The sequence below is a fragment of the Phaethon aethereus genome, assembly GCF_964289735.1.
Source record: "Phaethon aethereus genome assembly, chromosome: Z".
NCBI classification, from domain to species: domain Eukaryota; kingdom Metazoa; phylum Chordata; class Aves; order Phaethontiformes; family Phaethontidae; genus Phaethon; species Phaethon aethereus.
In genome coordinates, this window is record NC_138577.1 from 2,217,378 (window position 1) to 2,236,598 (window position 19,221).

At 38.6% G+C, this 19,221-nt stretch overlaps 2 protein-coding genes across 2 annotated transcripts; one reads left to right on the plus strand and one right to left on the minus strand.

Annotated features, from left to right (window-relative positions):
• Positions 1-1,000: 1,000 nt before the first annotated feature.
• Positions 1,001-8,200, plus strand: STARD6 (StAR related lipid transfer domain containing 6; the record flags this gene model as incomplete). The annotated part of the gene is made up of 6 exons (XM_082013636.1): positions 1,001-1,090; positions 1,220-1,269; positions 4,321-4,447; positions 6,399-6,516; positions 7,608-7,701; positions 8,020-8,200. 6 exons carry the CDS (start codon positions 1,001-1,003, stop codon positions 8,168-8,170), a joined length of 630 nt encoding a protein of 209 aa, XP_081869762.1. The 3' UTR covers positions 8,171-8,200.
• Positions 8,201-9,205: 1,005 nt separating this feature from the next.
• POLI (DNA polymerase iota) lies at positions 9,206-18,706 on the minus strand. The gene is made up of 9 exons (XM_082013676.1): positions 18,655-18,706; positions 17,780-17,944; positions 16,838-16,990; positions 15,585-15,821; positions 14,710-14,888; positions 14,341-14,432; positions 12,714-12,847; positions 11,253-11,455; positions 9,206-10,167 (listed from the first exon to the last, which is right to left on the minus strand). The coding sequence occupies exons 1-9, from the start codon at positions 18,689-18,691 to the stop codon at positions 9,343-9,345; spliced, it is 2,025 nt and encodes a 674-aa protein (XP_081869802.1). The 5' UTR covers positions 18,692-18,706; the 3' UTR covers positions 9,206-9,342.
• Between the last annotated feature and the right edge of the window lie 515 nt (positions 18,707-19,221).

Sequence of the window (19,221 nt, forward strand, 5' to 3'; positions counted from 1 at the left end):
CGGCTGCGGGGCTGCGGGCGGTAGTGGGCCCGGCTAGCCCACCACCTCGCCTCAGGCGCCGCTAGTTCGTTGCCCGACCGAGTGTGTGTGATGTGCCTGCCACAGCCCTAGACGGGCGCCCCTCCTTCGGGGGCGCAAACCGAGCACTGAGCTGAGTTCTGCAGGGTGTCACTGAGGTAGCTCTGCAAAAGTCTGTGCAACCCGTTACACTAGACAGCCCCATAAAGGTTTAGGTATGGAGTTAACTTTTGTGTGAGAGGCTGGCCCTGAAGTGTTCAACTCTATTGGCCTGAGAACCACAGTTGATGATTCTTATGAGAAAGAACTACCTGAGAGATACTGCACACTTGCCCTAAAAAATGGGTGGGAAGGTAGGGAGCTCCAGCACGCAGGAGATGCCAGCGTTGGGCTGGAAGGGGCTGGGTGGAGGCCGGTTCAGGATGAGTGGCTTCTGCAACCTTGCTGCTGCACAGTTGCTGGAGCCAGGCCTCTCACTTGCCAAAGAGTTTCCACAGTAGCTCAGCCTATAATGATTGTTGTACAAAGGTCTGATGCAAGAAAAATCTCTCTCTGATTGTTTGAGCCTCATGTGTTTTAACTACCCAAGTTGGCTAGTAGTCTGATGACTTTAGCAAATCATGTCAGAATCAGAACCTCTGGCAATAAACTGTATAAGGAAGGGAAGCTTTAATGTGGAGCAATGATGGATTTAGTATGGAGTGAACAGTGTGTGTCTCACTAGATGCTGTAAGTCATTCTCAGGATCAACACCAACGGCTACTTCTCAGTAGCCCAGGCTGGAAGTGAATTATAGAATTTTGTTCAAATAATCTTCTTCTGAAATTGAATATGATGAATAGAAAGTTAATTTGATAAAAATACTCAGTTACTGTATACTACAGCCTGTGGGAAGAATACAGGAAGGAGCCCTGTGGTTTTTGCTCTTTAAGGCATGCTTTTATCATATACTAGCAAATTGCTTTTAAATCTTTACAGATAAATGGACTATAAGAAAATTACGGATGAAGTTTCAGAAAAAATTTTATCATACAGTCAAGATACTTCAGGATGGAGAGTGATAAAAGTTTCAGTAAGAAAATATTAGTTAATATTATTTATAAACTTAAGTACATTGTGTTTAAAACTGTTTTCCTTTAAAAATTAGTTGACAACTCTTTATCAACTGCTAAGTTTTTATTTTTCCTTTTTCTACTTTGAGAAAAATGTTACAGTTTCTTCAAAGCCTTCAAAAGAGTATGCAGGAAATATGTAAGTATTTACACTTTGTCATTGTAATGAATAACACCATCTTTTTTTGAACAGTGACACCCAAGATTGAAATGGAAAGGTTAATCATGTTCTGTTCTTCATGAAAGTGTTTAGTTTTGTTAGCTGTAGAGAAGATTTTGCACTGTAGTTACACTGGGTCAGCAATAGGGCTGGAATACAAGAGATGGATTTCTTGAGGAATTTTCAAATGTGCTATGAAAATTAAATACTATATAACACTTACTAATACGGAATAAGTAGATACAGAGCTACAGTTTTGGCCTGAAGTCAGTGATTATTCCTGGTGGAATATTCTATTCGAGCCATACATCGTATCAGCCGGACTTCACTTTTCACCCCTTCATACTTGTGAAATGACTGATACTCACGTGTGCAGACTTGCTTACGCTCTTGCTCTACCTTATTTGTCCTTTGTACCTTTTTCTTCCTGGCACCCGTAACTGAATTAACTGTACTGAGAATAAGACCGTCATACAATCTCTGGAGCAGCAACTTTATCTGTCCTTCCTTCTCTTGAGAATGAATTCTGTGCTGATGTTAAGCAGCTAGATGTGGCCCAAAGGGTGGAGTTAGGCAAGGCAGACTAAGTTGATCTCACAGCTTGCTGTCACTGATAGAGTTGGCTCTACTCTTTACATTCCTCCCCTCCTCTTCCCTACCCCTCTCCTGGTTCTGCAATCCTGCTTCTCATTTGTGGTGGCTGTGGCACTCAGTTGATTGTTACCAAGCTGATTCAGCTCATTAAACTAGGGGAAAGAAAAAAAAGTCACTGAAGATAAGTGTACAAAAGCAGAGGAAAAGAGGATGCTTGCAACATGTCCTTAACTTCTCTCTGTTTCTTTTTTTCCCAATGCCTAATGGGTATTAAATTGCATTAAATGCCAATCTAGACAGATAAGCAGTAGAGAAAATTTGCATCTGATTCTTTTTTGTTCTCAGTATGATGAGATGTTTGTGATTAGTGGTATTCTAAATGCAAAAGTCTTGCCTGGTTTTCTAATTATCTCTGAAGGTTTGAGCTAAGAGGGTATTAATTGCAGAAGACAATGCTATATCACTAGTATTACAGAATAATTACTCTACAGTATTATAATGAAAAATAGCTGTAATAATTAATTAGAATATATTAAAAGTACTGTTATCTTAATAAGAGTTTGCATACTTTGTATGTGGCATTATTATTGTATTTCAGATCTTATTTCAGTACAGGTGGATATGAAGGAGTGGGAGTCTGGTTGCTTAGAATTCAAAAGAATGTGCATGACTCTTTTCTGTGGAGGGAAAAAAAGATACACTCTAGTCGCAATCAGGCATGAAGCCATATTCAGTTATATTCAATGTATAGCAAGTCCTCTGCAGTTAGGAGAAGCATAACCGTGCTTTCTGTCATTTGGTACAGTGAGACAGAATCTCTCATTCATTTCTTTTTGTACAAATCTTTGTCACATTAACAAGCAGTACTGGTCCCTAGTGTGTCTTTTGTGAAAGAATACTAGCTGTTTCTAGGAGCAAAAGTATAGCTGTTCCCATTTTCAGTTTGACATTGAATATTTATTAACCGCATATGACAAATACCAGTGTCTTTTTTAATTGGCAGGAGTATTAACAGTTTGCTTTACTTGCTAAAAGAAATCAGTATGGGATCTGGTAGTGAAAAGTAATAGAGATCCTTGCTTCAGTCAGGTGAAATATTTTCAGTAGAGTTCAGGGAAGCATTAAGGTGATTTTTCAAGGCTGAATAGGTTTTCATTTAGAATTATGTCACCTGAGCTCAAGAAAGACAATGAGGTATGTATTTCGGTTTGTCTAAGGTAGGGAGACTACGTGGTCTCACTAAGTGGTCGTTACCAGGCTTACTTCCTCTTTTTTCAGTGTTCTCAATCCACTGTAAAAACTGGAAATTGAGATTTTTCACAAGTGTGCCCTTTCTTTTATTCTAGCAATTGTGTCTTTTAGAAGCATTGCCTAGATGAAGTCCTCTTGATTAACACCTCACACTGAGCTTAGGCAAGAAGATATTGCAGGATGCAGGCAAAAGCTGTTTAGGAGATTGGTAAACATAAGTTCATGGGACTTATGGAAATAAGGCGTGTATCCAAATATTAATATGCTGGTTTTAACTGTTCCTGCCACAGCTTACGTTCACTGTTTTTGAGTAGGCATTAAAACGTTTTCTATCACCATTGGACCTGTTGTAGTTAGTGGAGAAGTGAGTTTCTGGAGTAGTCACATATGCCCACACTGCTCTCACTCCAAGGCAATAATTGGTGACAAGACTTTCTGCAGAGTGAAGAAACAGATCTATGGTTTTACAGGGCCTCTGTGTTTGGGTCTGAACTTGGCTATCTTTGCTCTTTCTGACTTACACTTGTGCATCACGAGGGTCTGTAAATCTGATTTCTTAAGTTGTTTGCAAACGTAGTCTCCTTTGAGCTCATCTGCTGTCACGCAGTATCCTTCACCTTTGCATTCAGTTGCTGTCTGCAAGTGCTGACCGTAATGATTCACAGTTTCTCCAGGAACTAGGTGTGAGAACTATCAGTATTAGTGAGTAGTTCCAAGCATGACAGGAGTTTCCTGTTTCCATGTGAGAGGTTCCTCTTCCCCTCTGTGAACTTTCCCTTGAACTCCGCTGAAGATTATGAGCAAAAGTTGGAGAAATGCCAGAACGTGCAAGTTCATAAATAGGGAGATTTGCAATCAGTGTCAGATGGGTTGACAATATCTATATAGAAAAACAAAATTAATAGATGAATTGCATATATTTAAATTAGCAGGTTCCTGTCTAATAGCTCACAAATAATTAATTTAAAATGTGTGGTGTCAAGAATGTAATGGTCTCAAGAATCAGTTACTGAATAATAATTTTTATTACTACTTGAATTTTAATCAATCCATCAAGTGCAATCATATTCGTGTGCTTTACCTCATTATAGCCTGGCATCCCCAACTGCTAGATGCTTATTACTGTATAACTTATTTTTCCAGTTCATAAAGGTGAATTCAGTATCTGGTTTTTGCACAATCTAGATACCGTGGAGAAGGGATAATTACGGAAGTCCCTAGTAAAATTATTCCTTTTATGTATCTTCCTGAATATCGAAACAAATGGGACAAAGCATTACAGTCCTACAAGCTGTTGGAAAGGATTGACCAGGTAATATGATAATTTAATACAAAGATTTTAAGTTAAGTCTTTCTGCATGAATTGTGGTGACTAAAAATAGCTCTACTGGGACAAAGACAGCTCTCAGTATGAAATACATTCTGGGTTGATAAAAACTTCTAAACCTGCTGCTTATGTGAAATGGGTATGAAATGTGTCCCTCCCCTTAGGAGTTAAATATTTATTGTGAAATAAATGTCCTCAAGCATGCCAAGAATTCAGTCCATGGAAAACAACAAGAAGTCTCCATTGAGAGTACGGTGAGACACACTGACAACAAAATGTAGGCAAAGCTCCCCTCTCACAGTGAGTATGGTTTACACAAAAGTATCACCAAAGTCAAGGGCAGTGTAGAGATTGAATTGATGCTGTGCTAGTGCTGTGAAATACTGTATGTTCTGAATTCCACTTGCTTGGGACTTTGTCTCAGGCACTCTGGAAACCCAGAACTCAGAATTCCTATGGAGACTATCAGCTCTGTGTTAGCTGGCTTTGATCTAACAAGGAGTGTTCATCTGCTGGAGGGCAGGAGAGCTCTGCAGAGGGATCTGGACAGGCTGGATCACTGGGCCAAGGTCAATTGTATGGGATTTAATAAGGCCAAGTGCCGGGTCCTGCACATTGGTCACAGCAACCTCACACAACACTACAGGCTTGGGGAGGAGTGGCTGGAGAGCTGCCCAGTGGAAAAGGACCTGGGGGTGCTGGTTGGCAGCCGGCTGAACATGAGCCAGCAGTGTGCCCAGGTGGCCAAGATGGCCAACAGCAATAGTGTGGCCAGCAGGAGTAGGGAGGTGATCGTGCCTCTGTACTCGGCACTGGTGAGGCTACATCTTGAATCCTGTGTTCAGTTTTGGGCTCCTCACTACAGGAAGGACATTGAGTTGCTGGAGCGTGTCCAGAGAAGGGCAACAAAGCTGGTGAGGGGTCTAGAGAACAAGTCTTACAAGGACCATCTGAGGGAACTGGGGTTGTTCAGTCTGGAGAAGAGGAGACTGAGGGGAAACCTTGTTGCTCTCTACAACTACCTGAAAGGGGGTTGTGGTGACGTGGGTGCCGGTCTCTTCTCCCAAGTAACCAGTGATAGGATGAGAGGAAATGGTCTCAAGTTGTGCTGGGGAGGTTTAGACTGTATATGGGAAAAATTTCTTTGCTGAGAGAGTGGTCAGGCATTGGAACAGGCTGACCACGCCCAGGGAGGTGGTGGAGTCACTATCACTGGGGGCATTCAAAAACCACGTAGACGTGGCACTCTGGGACATGGTTTAGTGGGCATGGTGGTGTTGGGTTGACGGTTGGACTTGATGATCTTAGAGGTCTTTTCCAACCTTAGTGATTCTATGATTCTAACCACTTGAGAGAGATGGCCCTGTGTATGGATGATGGAGAGAGATCTCGGAACATATTACACATGACTGAAGTGTATAAAAGTATTCCCTAAACTGGGGGGGGGAATCCTCCCCTTTTTGTCTTCCCTGAACCTCTGTCTCTGCCTGGATCTGCAAGAGTTTGTCAGATGTTACGATGTAGTGGTACGTCCAACCATACCTTCTTTGCTTTTTTTGGAACTGATGTAGTTTGATAGATTATACATCTTTATCCTAGAACACAATGTGCATGTGTATTTTAATGCAAATAGACATTCTAGCTCCACTAAACATGGATATTACATGTGCACATTCCACACAGAAACTGTACTCCTGCCTCAAATCTAGGCCACAGGGAAAGGCAATGAATCCCTACCCTGTGTTACTGGAGGATGCGTTTCATGGCTGTCATGTTGGTTCAGCCCTAACTATATGTGAGAACTGTCATCTTATGCTGAAAACAGGAATCCATTTTTTCCACGTTCTCATTATTCAACATGTAATGCTGCTTTGCCAATTAAATAAAACTTAGCTGCTTGCATACTAATTAAAAAGTTACTTTTACTTACTTGTAGGACACTGGTATATACCACAGTGTAACACACAGTTATGGCATGGGACTGATTTCATCAAGAGATTTTGTTGACCTGCTGCATGTTAAACCATATCCTGGTGATATTCTTACAACTAACTGTAAGTTGCATGTAACTACTGCATGTTTTCATATTTTGGCTGCATTCTGGAAATCGTAAAGTGAATGGCTGTAGAATAAGTTCTGCAGCCTAATCACAGTATAGAGTATCTTGCTCCATGTGTGTTCTTACTGATGTTAACAGTCCCTTCCCATTTATCCCCAAAACAAAGCTGGTTTGTTGTTTTTTTAAATACTGAAACTATCAAAATAGATTTTCAACTGAAGTACTGTGGTGTTTAGTCTCCTATTACGCCTCTATTTGAAAAATTGAAAAAAATGTAGCAGTATGAGGAAGCTAGAATTCATTATTTTACTCTATAAATTCAGTGTTTATTTAATAACACTTTCCTGTACTTAGATGGCTTCCTTACCAAATGCTACTTGCCTAATGTGCTATTTTCAAAGCAAACTTGTTAATTTGTTCCATATTTGATCCTCTGGCTTTGTAAACTTACATGAAACAGAAAATGATTAATATTACAACTATATGGCCAGCCAGGAGAATCTCTCACTGCCTCTTCATTTCTGTGCTCATCTTTTTCCTTTGTGTGGATCTTGGTACATGGCAGAGAACAGCATTTTTCATCTTGGAACTTTACTGACCTATCAGTTTTTTTCAAGCCATACTCTTACAGTACTTCTATTATGCAAAAGTAGTGGATAACTAAACAAAACCACCTCTCCCAACTACTACTGTGCATGTATGCAGCAGTTACCTCATCTTCTCTGCAATTGCCTTTTACTAATTAATGACATCTGCTGACAAACTAACTTCTCTGTCCAGAACTAAGCCACACCTCAACACTTAGGTATGTGTAATCATGTCTCAAGGATAATACTTTTGGGTATACCTGCCCAAACTTCTATAGAAACTTTTACATTTGTTGAATTACATGCACAAATATTTGATGTCCTTTAGGTGTTTGGTGTACAGAATGGAATTACTAAACACATTAGTAACCATATTGCAAGATTTTGTACTGTCCTAGTTGGTGTAGTTTGTTTTTAAAAAGGTATTTTTAGAGACATATGATTGGCATACATAAACATAATTAATTTGATGTTGCTTTTTCTGTATGGTGACTTACAGCTATTAGTGTGGAATACTCCAACTGCCCTCCAACTCCCTCTTGTGTCCGAGGCTATAACAATCCCTGTGGATATGTGTGTTCACCTTTACCTGAGTAAGTATTTAAAGCCCCCTAACATTAGCATCTTTGCTTACTCAGTTTTCTTCTCCATACAAAGCTTAACATTTACTAAATGACACAGCTTTTTTTTTTTTTTTTTTTTTTATTTAGACAGTTTTATTCTGGGGAAACCTTAGAGTTTTGTGCAGATCAGTTTTGTGACTTGGGCTATCTTTTGAAACAATTGAAACTTTTATACATCTGCTTTTCCTTATTAGTAATTTCAACAGAGATGAATTGTCAACATCTCAGTAAGTTTCATAGCAAGAGTAACAAGTGTTAACTGAAGGATTTTACTCCTTTGCATCACAGGAATCCAGAGCATTCCAAGCTAGTTGTATTTATTCAGCCCGAACTAGGAGGAATGCTTCCAGGTTCTGTAGTGGAGACAGCATTACCTACTACTCTCATAAACTTAATCACTGACACAAGAGCTGGACTGAAAGGCTTGAAAGACCATTAATTAAATGTAAGTGGAAAATAATAAGCACTTAAGCCACATGCATCTTTAAAATTTAAAATTAAAAGTAGATGATGAAGTTTATTTTAATAGTGGTTTATGTGGAAATGTATAAAGGTGTTACTAACTGTTAAAATGGTGAATGCTGGTTTTCTCTATTCTTGGGAATGATGCAAGAATTTACACTGAAATCAAAGTACAGGATGTCGCTTTCAATGTCATCAGGTGATCTTTTGTAGTATTTTTTGCACTTTATACGCAGAGACTATATATATATATACACACACGTGAAAATCTGGCGATATAAATTATAGTAATGTTAAAATACAGTAGTCATATTTTTCCATAGCTTTAAAGAGACTGATAAATTCTTACCTCCATTATGTACTCTTGACTGAAACAAGCAAACATCTTGTTATACTAGAGACTTCAAACATGTTTATTAACTATGAGTGCAAATGTAATTAGCAACTATTTCACTGTTTTAGAATTAAATATTTGAAGAAAAGCCTAATGAATTTGTATGTAGCATTTCATTAAAAGCTGCTCTTTCTACACAGAGTTTTTTGTCATTCTCTGAATCCTGAGTGCCAAACCTAAACAATTTTTATATGCTGATTAATTTCCAGACAAAGCTGGTGATATTCATTTGGAAGTAATGTTTCCCATTGCCCTTTAGTATTTCTAGTACCTCCAGTTAGGAGTTAACTGCAAGAAATAGTGATAGCCATGTGAATAGCGATTTCCATTACAAATAACAAACAGTGGTGCAAATTAAAGAATAGCGTGAAAATGGCTTTCCCCTTCTCTGCTCAATCCCCTCCCAAGTGGTTAGAAACAATTAACTGCATACATAGTATAACTCAATTAAAATTAAAGTAAAAATTCTTTCACCCTAGTCAGGGTGTTAAGGTATTAATAGCAAATACTAAAATATATTTGTATGCTATAATATTTTTAGGACAACTGAAGATTGATCATATAAATGTCAATTTATAAGAAAGAAAAATAAGACAGACCAATTACTACTTAAGCAGAGTCACCAGCAGGTTTTATGTCAAAAGTTGTCAAAATATATTTTCAATATTCACATCTTTACAATTTACAGTAAACTTTTCATAACTAAAGTGCCTTCAAGTGCTGATTCTTACAGCGTCAGTATTACAAAAAATGTTTCACTGTGGTTTAAAATATCTTAGCAAACTGTTAGACTGTGATAAAGATGGTGCCGTATTCCTTCTTCCTTTATTTGTTTTAGGCTTTTCAGGGGGTTTATCCATAGAAGTTTTGGACACAGGTTCCCGATTCTTCCATTCAGCTAGTAGTTCTTTTTGCACATCTTCAGGTAGTTCATAAAAAGTCTTTGTGTCAACATTTGGAGGAAATACAATTCCTGCTTGCCTACTGTAAGCTTTATCCTCAGAAGTTGTTTCGAAGGCCTGCTTATCTTTATCCAAGACAGGGACATGCAGAACAGCTTGACTGGCTCCAGCTTCCAGAGATGACCAAGCTCTCCCTCTGAAGTTCAGAGAGTCAGTAGGTTGTTCTTCCATACTGCTGCTTGTCAGTGCACTTCTAGGATACTCGTAAGAACAACTGGCCCTGGAGCTGTCTGCCAGAACAGCTGCAGCTTTGTGAGCTGATGCGAGATGTATACTGCACCCTGCAGCGTGTGTATCACTGTTTAGTCCCTTAGAATTTGGGGAAGTGCTGTGTACCTCTTCTGCAGAACATACTGATGACTGACCCAAAACAGTCTCAATAGGGATCACTTCTGTTTTTTCAGAAATAATTTCTTTTTTAATATCTTCTGGAAGTTCCCTGAAGACTTCCTGGTCAAAGGCAGCAGAGGACAAATGAATGGGGAAGTCGGATATTCCTGCTTTTTTTGTATTGCTTTGCTTTTCCTCTGAACATTTCCTAGTTTTTGTAGTTCCAGTTCTATTGCAGTCCTGGTTCCAATAAGCACTTCGCTCACCTTGTGAGACATCTTCCACTGCCTGTGGCAAAAAACGTACGTAAAAGCATTAAGTATGTTCTGTGTAATCTACCAGTGACCAAGCTCTATTTTACTAACAGCAAGTTCTTCAAATTACTCCTTAACAGACAGTACTTTTTTTTCTTCCTAATGATCTGTAGTAGTTTTTTAAAATCTTATTTTCAAACACAGACCTTAAAAAAAGTACATACATGTAGGAATCCTTTTCTTATTTTAAAGTAGCAAAGACCTTGAAGTTACATTTCGTTGTTTTAAAACTCTGTGGAGGTTTAGAGTACACAGTATGATGTAATCCATCATACTCCTGAGCAGTTGAGAAACAGACTTATCAATATGCAAAATTGCTATGTCAAGACAGAAACAGTAAATTCTATTACACAACATAACTTTGAAGTTAGTGTTTTTGTATTATGTACTGAAAACGTATTGTGGAAATACTTAGCAGCATTTCAACAGACAGCTCCTATACTGTCTAGCATATGCAGTTGGGAAGTAGGAGATTTGTTCAATTCTGAGCAGGAATTAGAAGCTCACTAGAGCAGAAGCTCTTACTAGTGGCCAATACAGAATTGATTAATTTCTTGTCTGAACAGGGAGATTTAAGAATGCATAGGAAGGTAAATCATCACTGTGAAAGTATCTTAATAAAAGCTCCTTAAAGGTAAGAGATGCTTCAGTATGACAATATCTGAGTAAGTAAGTGGCCTGTTGTTTCACAAACGCTAAATAAAGGGCAGACCTTACTGGAATGAACAGCCAAATTTGGCAATTACTTTTTTAGAATACCTAAGTTTGGATTTCTCCCTTAGTGAAATCTGTTCTCTTCAGTTAAGAGACTTGATAACCTAGCTGGTTGTCCCATTCAGGATAGCATTAAACCTCTTGTAAGCCGTCTATCTAATGAAAGAAAGCAAACAAGTTAACACCTGCTCAGAAGACTGCAAATAAATCTTCATTTTTACCAGGTGAATAAAACTCGTGATCCTAAAAGTTCCAAAGCGGTTAAGGTTTAAATCTATATAACAAAGACAGAAACATCTCAGAACTTTCTTATCTGTAGATAGTTTTCAGTATCTTTCACCTTACCCAGACACGTTTACCAGAGCCTGATGGTGGTGACATCTGCTTTAGATAGAAACCAATTGATCCTTTCTTGCTGCTAGGAAGATCTTTGAGGTTGGAGAAACAGACACTCAAAAGCGTAAGATGAAATGGTAGATCTACATTTATCATCTTCCGAAAGAGTTTCATTAGTATATCAACCAACGGGGATATAATGTTACTGCTTTCTAAAAGAAGACAGGTTGGGAAAAAAGTGATGTATGTAATCAAAAGTAACTGACTGAGTAAGATTAATTTAAATAGCAAAGTACAAAGGCAGACTTCTAACTTTGCATTCTGAACTTTCAGTATTTTGCATGTAAAATAAGAGACCAGTCGTAATCTAAGAAGTTGAAAATACAATCCTATTCTTAGCAATATGAGAATATTTATAACTCCATCCATATACACTAAGGAAACCTTTATTCATCTCAAAACATGAATTCCTGAAGTATTAAACTCTAAACACTGCTGAAGGCTTCCAAAATAACCTCTGAATATAGTTGCTAAGATGTTCGCTCTGCCCTGTCAGGTATGTCTTGAACTGAATAACACTTTTTTTTTTTCCCCCCCCGCTCCAGTAAAAATGCTTAATTTCACACCTGTGAAGGTTACTTTATAGTATGTACTTTGGTTAGAAAAGAAGAATTACAGAATACAAGCCAAGCTGAACAGATATAAAAGATGATCTAATTCTACCAAATAGGGCCTTTACAGGGCCATGGAGGCATATAACATGACCCCAACATTTGTAATAACAACATGGTTTATTGGAGTTTGCGTGACTCTATGAGCTGACAGTAATTGTTAAGTCTCCTCCAATGTAGAAGTCCCGTAGCAATTTTGAAGGGATAAGCTTACACAGACTTCAAGCTTTCTCTAGGACTACAAGTAATTCAGAATTGAACCCAGGGAACAGTGATTCTGTGTGCTGATACAACAGTCATTCAGATTTATTTCTTCACCCCAAGAATGACGTGTCAATGAATGAAACGTCAAATGAATTGCAATTGCTGGTTGGAAAGCTTAAGTCCGAGAAGGATGAGAGCCTTTGTGTTATTAATTTTCAGGGGTACATCAAAAAGACATTTTAGTACATAATAAAATTGAGAACGTCATTCAAATCCCTAATAGTTTCTGTTAGCAAATTATTAGCAAAGCAGATTATTAATCTGGGAAGCAGCCCCCAGTCACCCTTCCCCACCCCACCAAGAAGTTTACTGCCAGGAATCCAGACAGACTGGGTTAAAACATGGTAGTAACATAGAAGTTATTCCTACAGTGAAGTTCTATGTTTTTAGCCTATCTCATCAAGATACATCCACTACAAGTAATGGAAATGTTTCCAAATGTAGGGAATACTATTCTGAAATTAAGTAATGGGATTTTACAGAAAGTTAGGTGATAGCAGCACAAAGTTGATCCTTTCAAAAATTCTAAGTTTACCTCTTCCAAATTTCTGAATGAGATGAGGTGGAATAGGACACTGACGACTTTCACGATTAAACCATTTATCGGTTGTGGAGAACTGGCGTATGGTCAGTCTTACTGTGTGTGGTTGTCTTCCATCTTTGTATATTCTATGGAACATTAAGGTGCACAAAGCAATAAGCATTATGATGAGTATTTTTCAGAGGGTCTGTGGAAACTGTCACAGCATCTAGGTTACAAAATCACTTAAATTAAGCATTACAGGTCTCTCCCAACTTCTGGCTTTACTCCACTGATTACAGGGGGAACTTTGGGTCCCAGCTGGTTCCCTTAATGACCCATCAGTTAGAAGTTCAATACAATGTGGATCCTGACTCTGAGAGTCTTCAGTTGGAGTGAATGTGAAAATTAAGTGAGCCAGTCTGCAATACTGCCACCTTTCAATATTTAATACACTGAGGGTAGTCTAGTTTTTGCAGTTATACCCTGTATAATCCTCAGCTTTTCTTTCTGCTTTTCGAGGAAACATCCCCACTTTAGCAGCAAAAGGTTAGCTGCCTTTTGGATGAAGGGTAAGAAACAAAGTATGTAATTGTTTCTTTCTCCCTCCAAAAGGCATGGGGGGGATTTTTCCCTGCAAAAAATTTCTCAATTCCGCTTGTTGTAAACTAGATAGGACAAACAGCCTCACTTCCGATGTTGTGAATACCGAGTAATGGCTGAGGTACAGATAAAAGGCTGCTTGCCCACAATATTAATATAACTAAAATGGATATATCTTTTGTGTGACTTGCATAGAAGTGGACACAGAAAACCTTTAGGACTTGTAGATTATTTTAAGGCTTGGAGAGGCATGCAAAGAATATTACAATATTTAGAGACAAAAAAAATAAAAATCAAGAACTAATGGGGGACACAAAGGCTATTCAGGACTGTTGCAAAGAGGGTTTCAAAAAATCAGAAGAAATTGAAGCATGGCAGAACAGGAAACAAAGTTCAGTGCTGCTAGAATATTAGCCCTTTTTATTAATTTGTTTTAAATAGAGTCACAGGATGGAATGGGAAGATAGGAAAGTCACACCAGCCAAGACATGAGTAAATGCATCCTCCTGCTATGCTGGTGTTCTTGTCAAGTATCTTGGGCTGGGATACTGCCTGGATTCACAGCACAAGGGACAGAGGAAGAAATGAAAATGTTCTTTCAGACTGACAGAAGAATAAGCTGTGGACTAGCAGACATGCAGAAATGGTGAGCAGCAAGGGTCTGAAAGTAGAGAAAGTCACTTATGGAAAGAGAAAGAAAACCTAGGGTCCTTCACAGAGATTAGTGAAGATGCACTAAATACTATGATGCACAACCAAAGCAACAGAGAAGGATCAGCAGGTGGAATATGTGAAGATCTTTATCAGAAGTTGCATAGGAATGGAAGGACTGGCAGCCAGCCTGGGGGCACAAGGGGAGCAATACAGCAGGACAATCCATGAACTGAGAAAAAAGGGGAAGTTGGAGAGGCAGACAATGTCCCTATAAATGCATTCTGCCGAGAGAAGAAATGTAGAGTATGAGACAAACCTAACATATGCTCCAAGTCCCTTCAGGTTACAATTTCAGTCATCAAAAAGAGCTACTGAAGACAGTCACCTGTCTAATAGGTTAGGAAGCAGTTCTTCAATTTTCTCTTTAACTTCTACTTCTGATGAACATTTTTTAAAGGAATCTTCATCACTAAAGGACTGAAAAAAAAACCACCCCACATTAGGACTTTGACTTTTATATTTACTCCAGAATTCTGAAGAGGAAAAAAAGTATCACAATTAAGTGTGTAGAATTAACTCCAAGGTATCTTTGACACTCAGAGCTCAACTGTTTTTCAGGAGAATTATACATTAATTTGAGTTGTACTAGGGAATACATACAAAAATGCATAATACTGGTTAGTCTGGCAAAGCTGTATAAAACTAAAAGCAATTTTTTTTCTCTTTATAAAGTACTTCAGAACAATACTTGTACCTGAGGAGGGCCTGATGGAGTCACAGGGGAGTCATCTTCTCCGTAGCTGAGTTTTTGGATACGCTGAGCGATAGAAAGACCTAGTTCCTTCTCTAACACAGCAGACGGAAAGGCTTGGAGATCACACACGTTCCTAACACCCAGCGTTTCAAGACGTTTGGTAGTTTTGTAGCCAATGCCTAAACAAAACGTATTAAAAATACACAGAAAGCGAAAAAATATATATAAATCTATATATATATGAAATGCCCACCCACATAGTACTGCCAGCTACTTTCACTACTGCAATGCAGTCTTTTCAGCAACATTTTTGGCGAGTTTCCATTTGAGTTTTAGAATCTGCCATTAGAAAAGCCATAGTGGGACAAAGCAGAGGTCTGCCTGTGTCTGTAGCCTGCCTCAATGCTTCCTGGCCAACAGCACAGTGTCAGTGTAGAATAATTAGGAAAAGTACTTCCTCAAAGTATTCTATTAGGCTCCAATAGACTGTTTTAATAACTGTTAGTAGGTTTCCAGTCAGCAAATTAAATACAAACTTTTTAAAAAACTTAGTATCAACCACAATGTTTGGGCTTTAATAAAAATAAGCTGAGATTTTAGTATTTTTGAATGTATCTTGTAAAATGCTGCAACACATTAATGTCACGATGGAAAATTAAGAAAACCGAAGTCCTTTCATTCCTTCTGCTAAGCAAAACTCATGCAGCTTATGAAAAAAAGAAAGCACCTCAAACATACACCTCCACACTCCTCCTTGCCTGCTTGTGAGGACTAGGTTTTAAAATTATTTCAGCTATAATTTTTGCAGTATTTTTTCTTATCATCTTAAGAGTTGTCAATATGCTTTCCATCTATGTTCATAGTACCACGCTTACCAGGCACTTTTTGGATGCGATCAAGGCTGCGTATTAGATCTTGACAGCTTTCAGGCAGAAGCACTGTCTGCTGATTTGGTTTAAAGGTGCCAGATACTAGTTTAGACAGTAATTTGTTAGAGGCCACGCCTGCACACCCTGTGAGGCCCAGTCTTGCATGTATGGCTTCCCTGAACTCTTCTGCAACCTGAGATCCAATAACTAGCCGTATGTGCGTTGTATTGTGCAAATTGATAGCTGCAAAGAAAAAGAAAGTGTTCAGTATGTAGACAGTCACCTAGTTAGCTAACTCTCTAGGAAGATTTAGGTATTTTTTACATTGTATTAAAGCAGTACAAGAAAGTATGGTCTCGCGGGTCAAGTGGTATTGCCATGGCTTCTGTATCCAAGTTTAACCTCACTCCTGTCTCCCAAGAACACTGGTAAAAGGGAGACTGCTACTGTCTAAAGCCAGGGGCATACTGTCCAGGAAGCATAATGTTTAGGGAGTATTTTAAATGTAAAATATATTAATAGATGTCCAAGAAAAGTGTTAAGTAGCACGGATTCTTGGACCACTGTAACCAAAGTAGAGATTTACAAATCTTTAATTTAGAGGGCTGCCTTGCACCTAAGCCTAATTATTACGCACATGCAAATGTCACACGAGGGGAAAAGGACTATTCAGGCATTTCCCTCCTCTCCAAACCATTTCAAAGCTATTGCGATAACTCAAAGTCCAGGAAAAAAAACCAACTGCTTTCCTTCCTAGTGCATGAAATGAGTTTGGGTATATTGGATTCACATTCGACGATGTACGAAGCAGGTCAGTTAGCTACTTCAGTCTCAGTAAGTCTCCTGACCTAATGGCTGTAGCAAAAATTTACTCCATTTTTTGTTTTTCATTCATTCAAAAACTAAACAACTCATTTAATTTTGCCAAATGACAATAACATTCAAGCTCAAACAAAGTTCTATGTCTTACTACAGTAAAACTACTTTAAAGAAAAAAAAAAAAGGACACGGAAAATCTGTTCTCCCAAATCATTGTACATGTACAATTATCTACCACACAGATTTATTTTTTGTACCATCTAATTAGAACACTGATTAACAGTTGTGATACATGTGCTCTCAAATACAGAAACCAAGCACAGCGCAATACAAGTTTCCACCTGTTCATCTCTGGGCAATACTTAGAAGCAGTCAGATACTTTGTACTGAACTTCACAAATATTTACTCTATTTTTTGACATGAAGAATGTTTACCTCACCTTGGTGGTTGTACACATGGCCAGACACACAGACTCTGGAACATCCACTTTGCTGTAGCTGGTTTAGTCTTTTCTCTACAATCTCTGTGATATCCACAAAATTTTCATCAAACCCAAGCCTTTCCACCAGTGGACAAAATTCCCCCAACAACTCTAGGAGGAAAAGATACCCAAGGATAATACCCACACAACTAATACTCTGAGGTTTTCATGTCTGCATCAATCCACGGCTGACTTCCCATGCATTCAAGTAGCATGCTGGCACAAAGAGAAACCGTGTTCTCTTCCAGATAAAATAAGGCACTTATTTTAGCAAAGGTGAAGAAGAGGAGTATTTCTTCATCCCACAACTACCTCCATCATCTACTTTTCTTCTCCCTAAATCTCTTCCTTCTTTCCTCGTTTCTTTTTGCAATTGTAGTTCTTAACCTCTGCAGTACTTTCTCCAAAGGAAATCTGGTTCCCAGCTAGGTGGGCTTTCACTTTTAAGTTATTACTGCTAACACTGCTAATGATAAAAGCAGTAATCAATGACAATGCTGGCATATCATTTAATTAAGAGATACTGGACAAGTTCACCTACTCGAAGCCTTCAGTGTTCTGTCCCCCATCACTTCACATTTGGAAATAAATTACCGCAGTCGGTATGTAAGTAACAAAAATTGTTCCTAAAGAACTACATGGGCGTAATCCTAACATAGCATACAGATCCCATATAACATCAGTATGATACATTTATAGCGTCTGACCCAGATTGCAACCAAGTCTAATAGCTTATTTTATGAAATACTGACACTATATGACTGGAAGTATTATCAGCATGGTATGAGGCTCATTCTAATAAGAACTTTTAGAGCAGGAAAATGTTATATGCTATTGTACGTGCACACAGAGTTTAACAGAAAGTGTTTGTCCTCTACTGAAAAATTGTTAATTTTGTACCTGTCACCTTGTATGACATTTCCCTGTACAGAGTTAGATCTTCTCCATTAACCAGTATCAGCTGAGGACACTTCTCTTTAGCATCCTTGACAGACATCAGTTTCTTCACTCCAAGTTTTCTGGCTTCGTAGTTACAGGTAACTACGAGGTATTTCTGTTGTACACCTAAAAATAAAGGTTAAATGTTTTTTAAAGTTTAGGTTTCTCGGTATTTCACAGAAGACCACAGTACTTTCGTGCCACTACGAAGACTGTGAAGCGTGTGCTTTGATCAGAATGCAACATCACAGAACAAGCCAACAAACCAACACAACAGTCTTATTTTACAAGCCTATGAGAAGGACAGATCTCTTGATTTAGATTACTGGATGGTGAGAACGTTATAAAACGGTACAGGTATTTTTCCCATTGTAACATCGCTCTTAATTTGGGGCCTTTTCAGGCAATCTTACCCGTGAAAGTGCTCTTTATGCAACAGTCATTTTATGATGTACTTTCTCCCCTGATCGTAGATGCTACTGACTGCCTCGCATTCATTCTTAACTTTTGGATGGCATAAAGCAGGCTTTAAGCATGACTGTGTCAAAAGGCTCAGGCTCATCGATGGAGCTCAACCCTCTCTATGCCCGTGTACATTACAAACCAGCTTCAGTCCCCAGGACTGCTCAGACACGTCGGCGAGTGCCTGTACTTGTGCTCAAAAGGATTTATTACTCTTGTAGTCACAACTACATGGAGTCTAGACTGCACCTTGCTCACTCTGGATGTGCCTGCCTGTATCTCACCACACAGGCATGTCCTTCGTTTATTCATGTCCTTAGTTTCTTCTGCCTGAATACACATAATCCCCAAATTAACAGCAAAGTAACTCATACCTAAAGGCTTGTCTCTTAATTCAGGATTACGGATCATTTCTACTTGTGCATAAAAGCAGTCCAAGTCAACGTGCACAACCACTCTGCTTGCTGCGCTTCTTGCTGATGCAGACTTGCTGTGGCCTGCTGCGAGGAAAGTAAATGAACAGATTAAAAATTACTAGCCACCTTATATGTTATGTAACAATTTTTTAAAAAATTAATCCATACTAATAAACAGGTATTACAAGAAGAATATAAAATTTACAAGTTTTATACTAGCACTGCATTAATTCTAGGATTACTTATGAGTGTAAGTCACCCATAGCAACTCGGCTTACTACAAAACACTCCTGTTTTCGAAGGGTCAATTGTATTTGTTTTTCACTGAACTATTTTAGAACATTGCTTTACTGATACAAAATCCTTTCACAGCAGAACACCGAAACTTCTTTTTAATATATTTCTGTAAAATAATCTGTCTTTAACTCCGCTAAGATAGCTCTATCAGGTATCTGCCTTTCCCAGGGGATGCCAATGCAGATGGTAAATCACCACCCAACAAACAGCAGCCCCTGCTATGAAAAT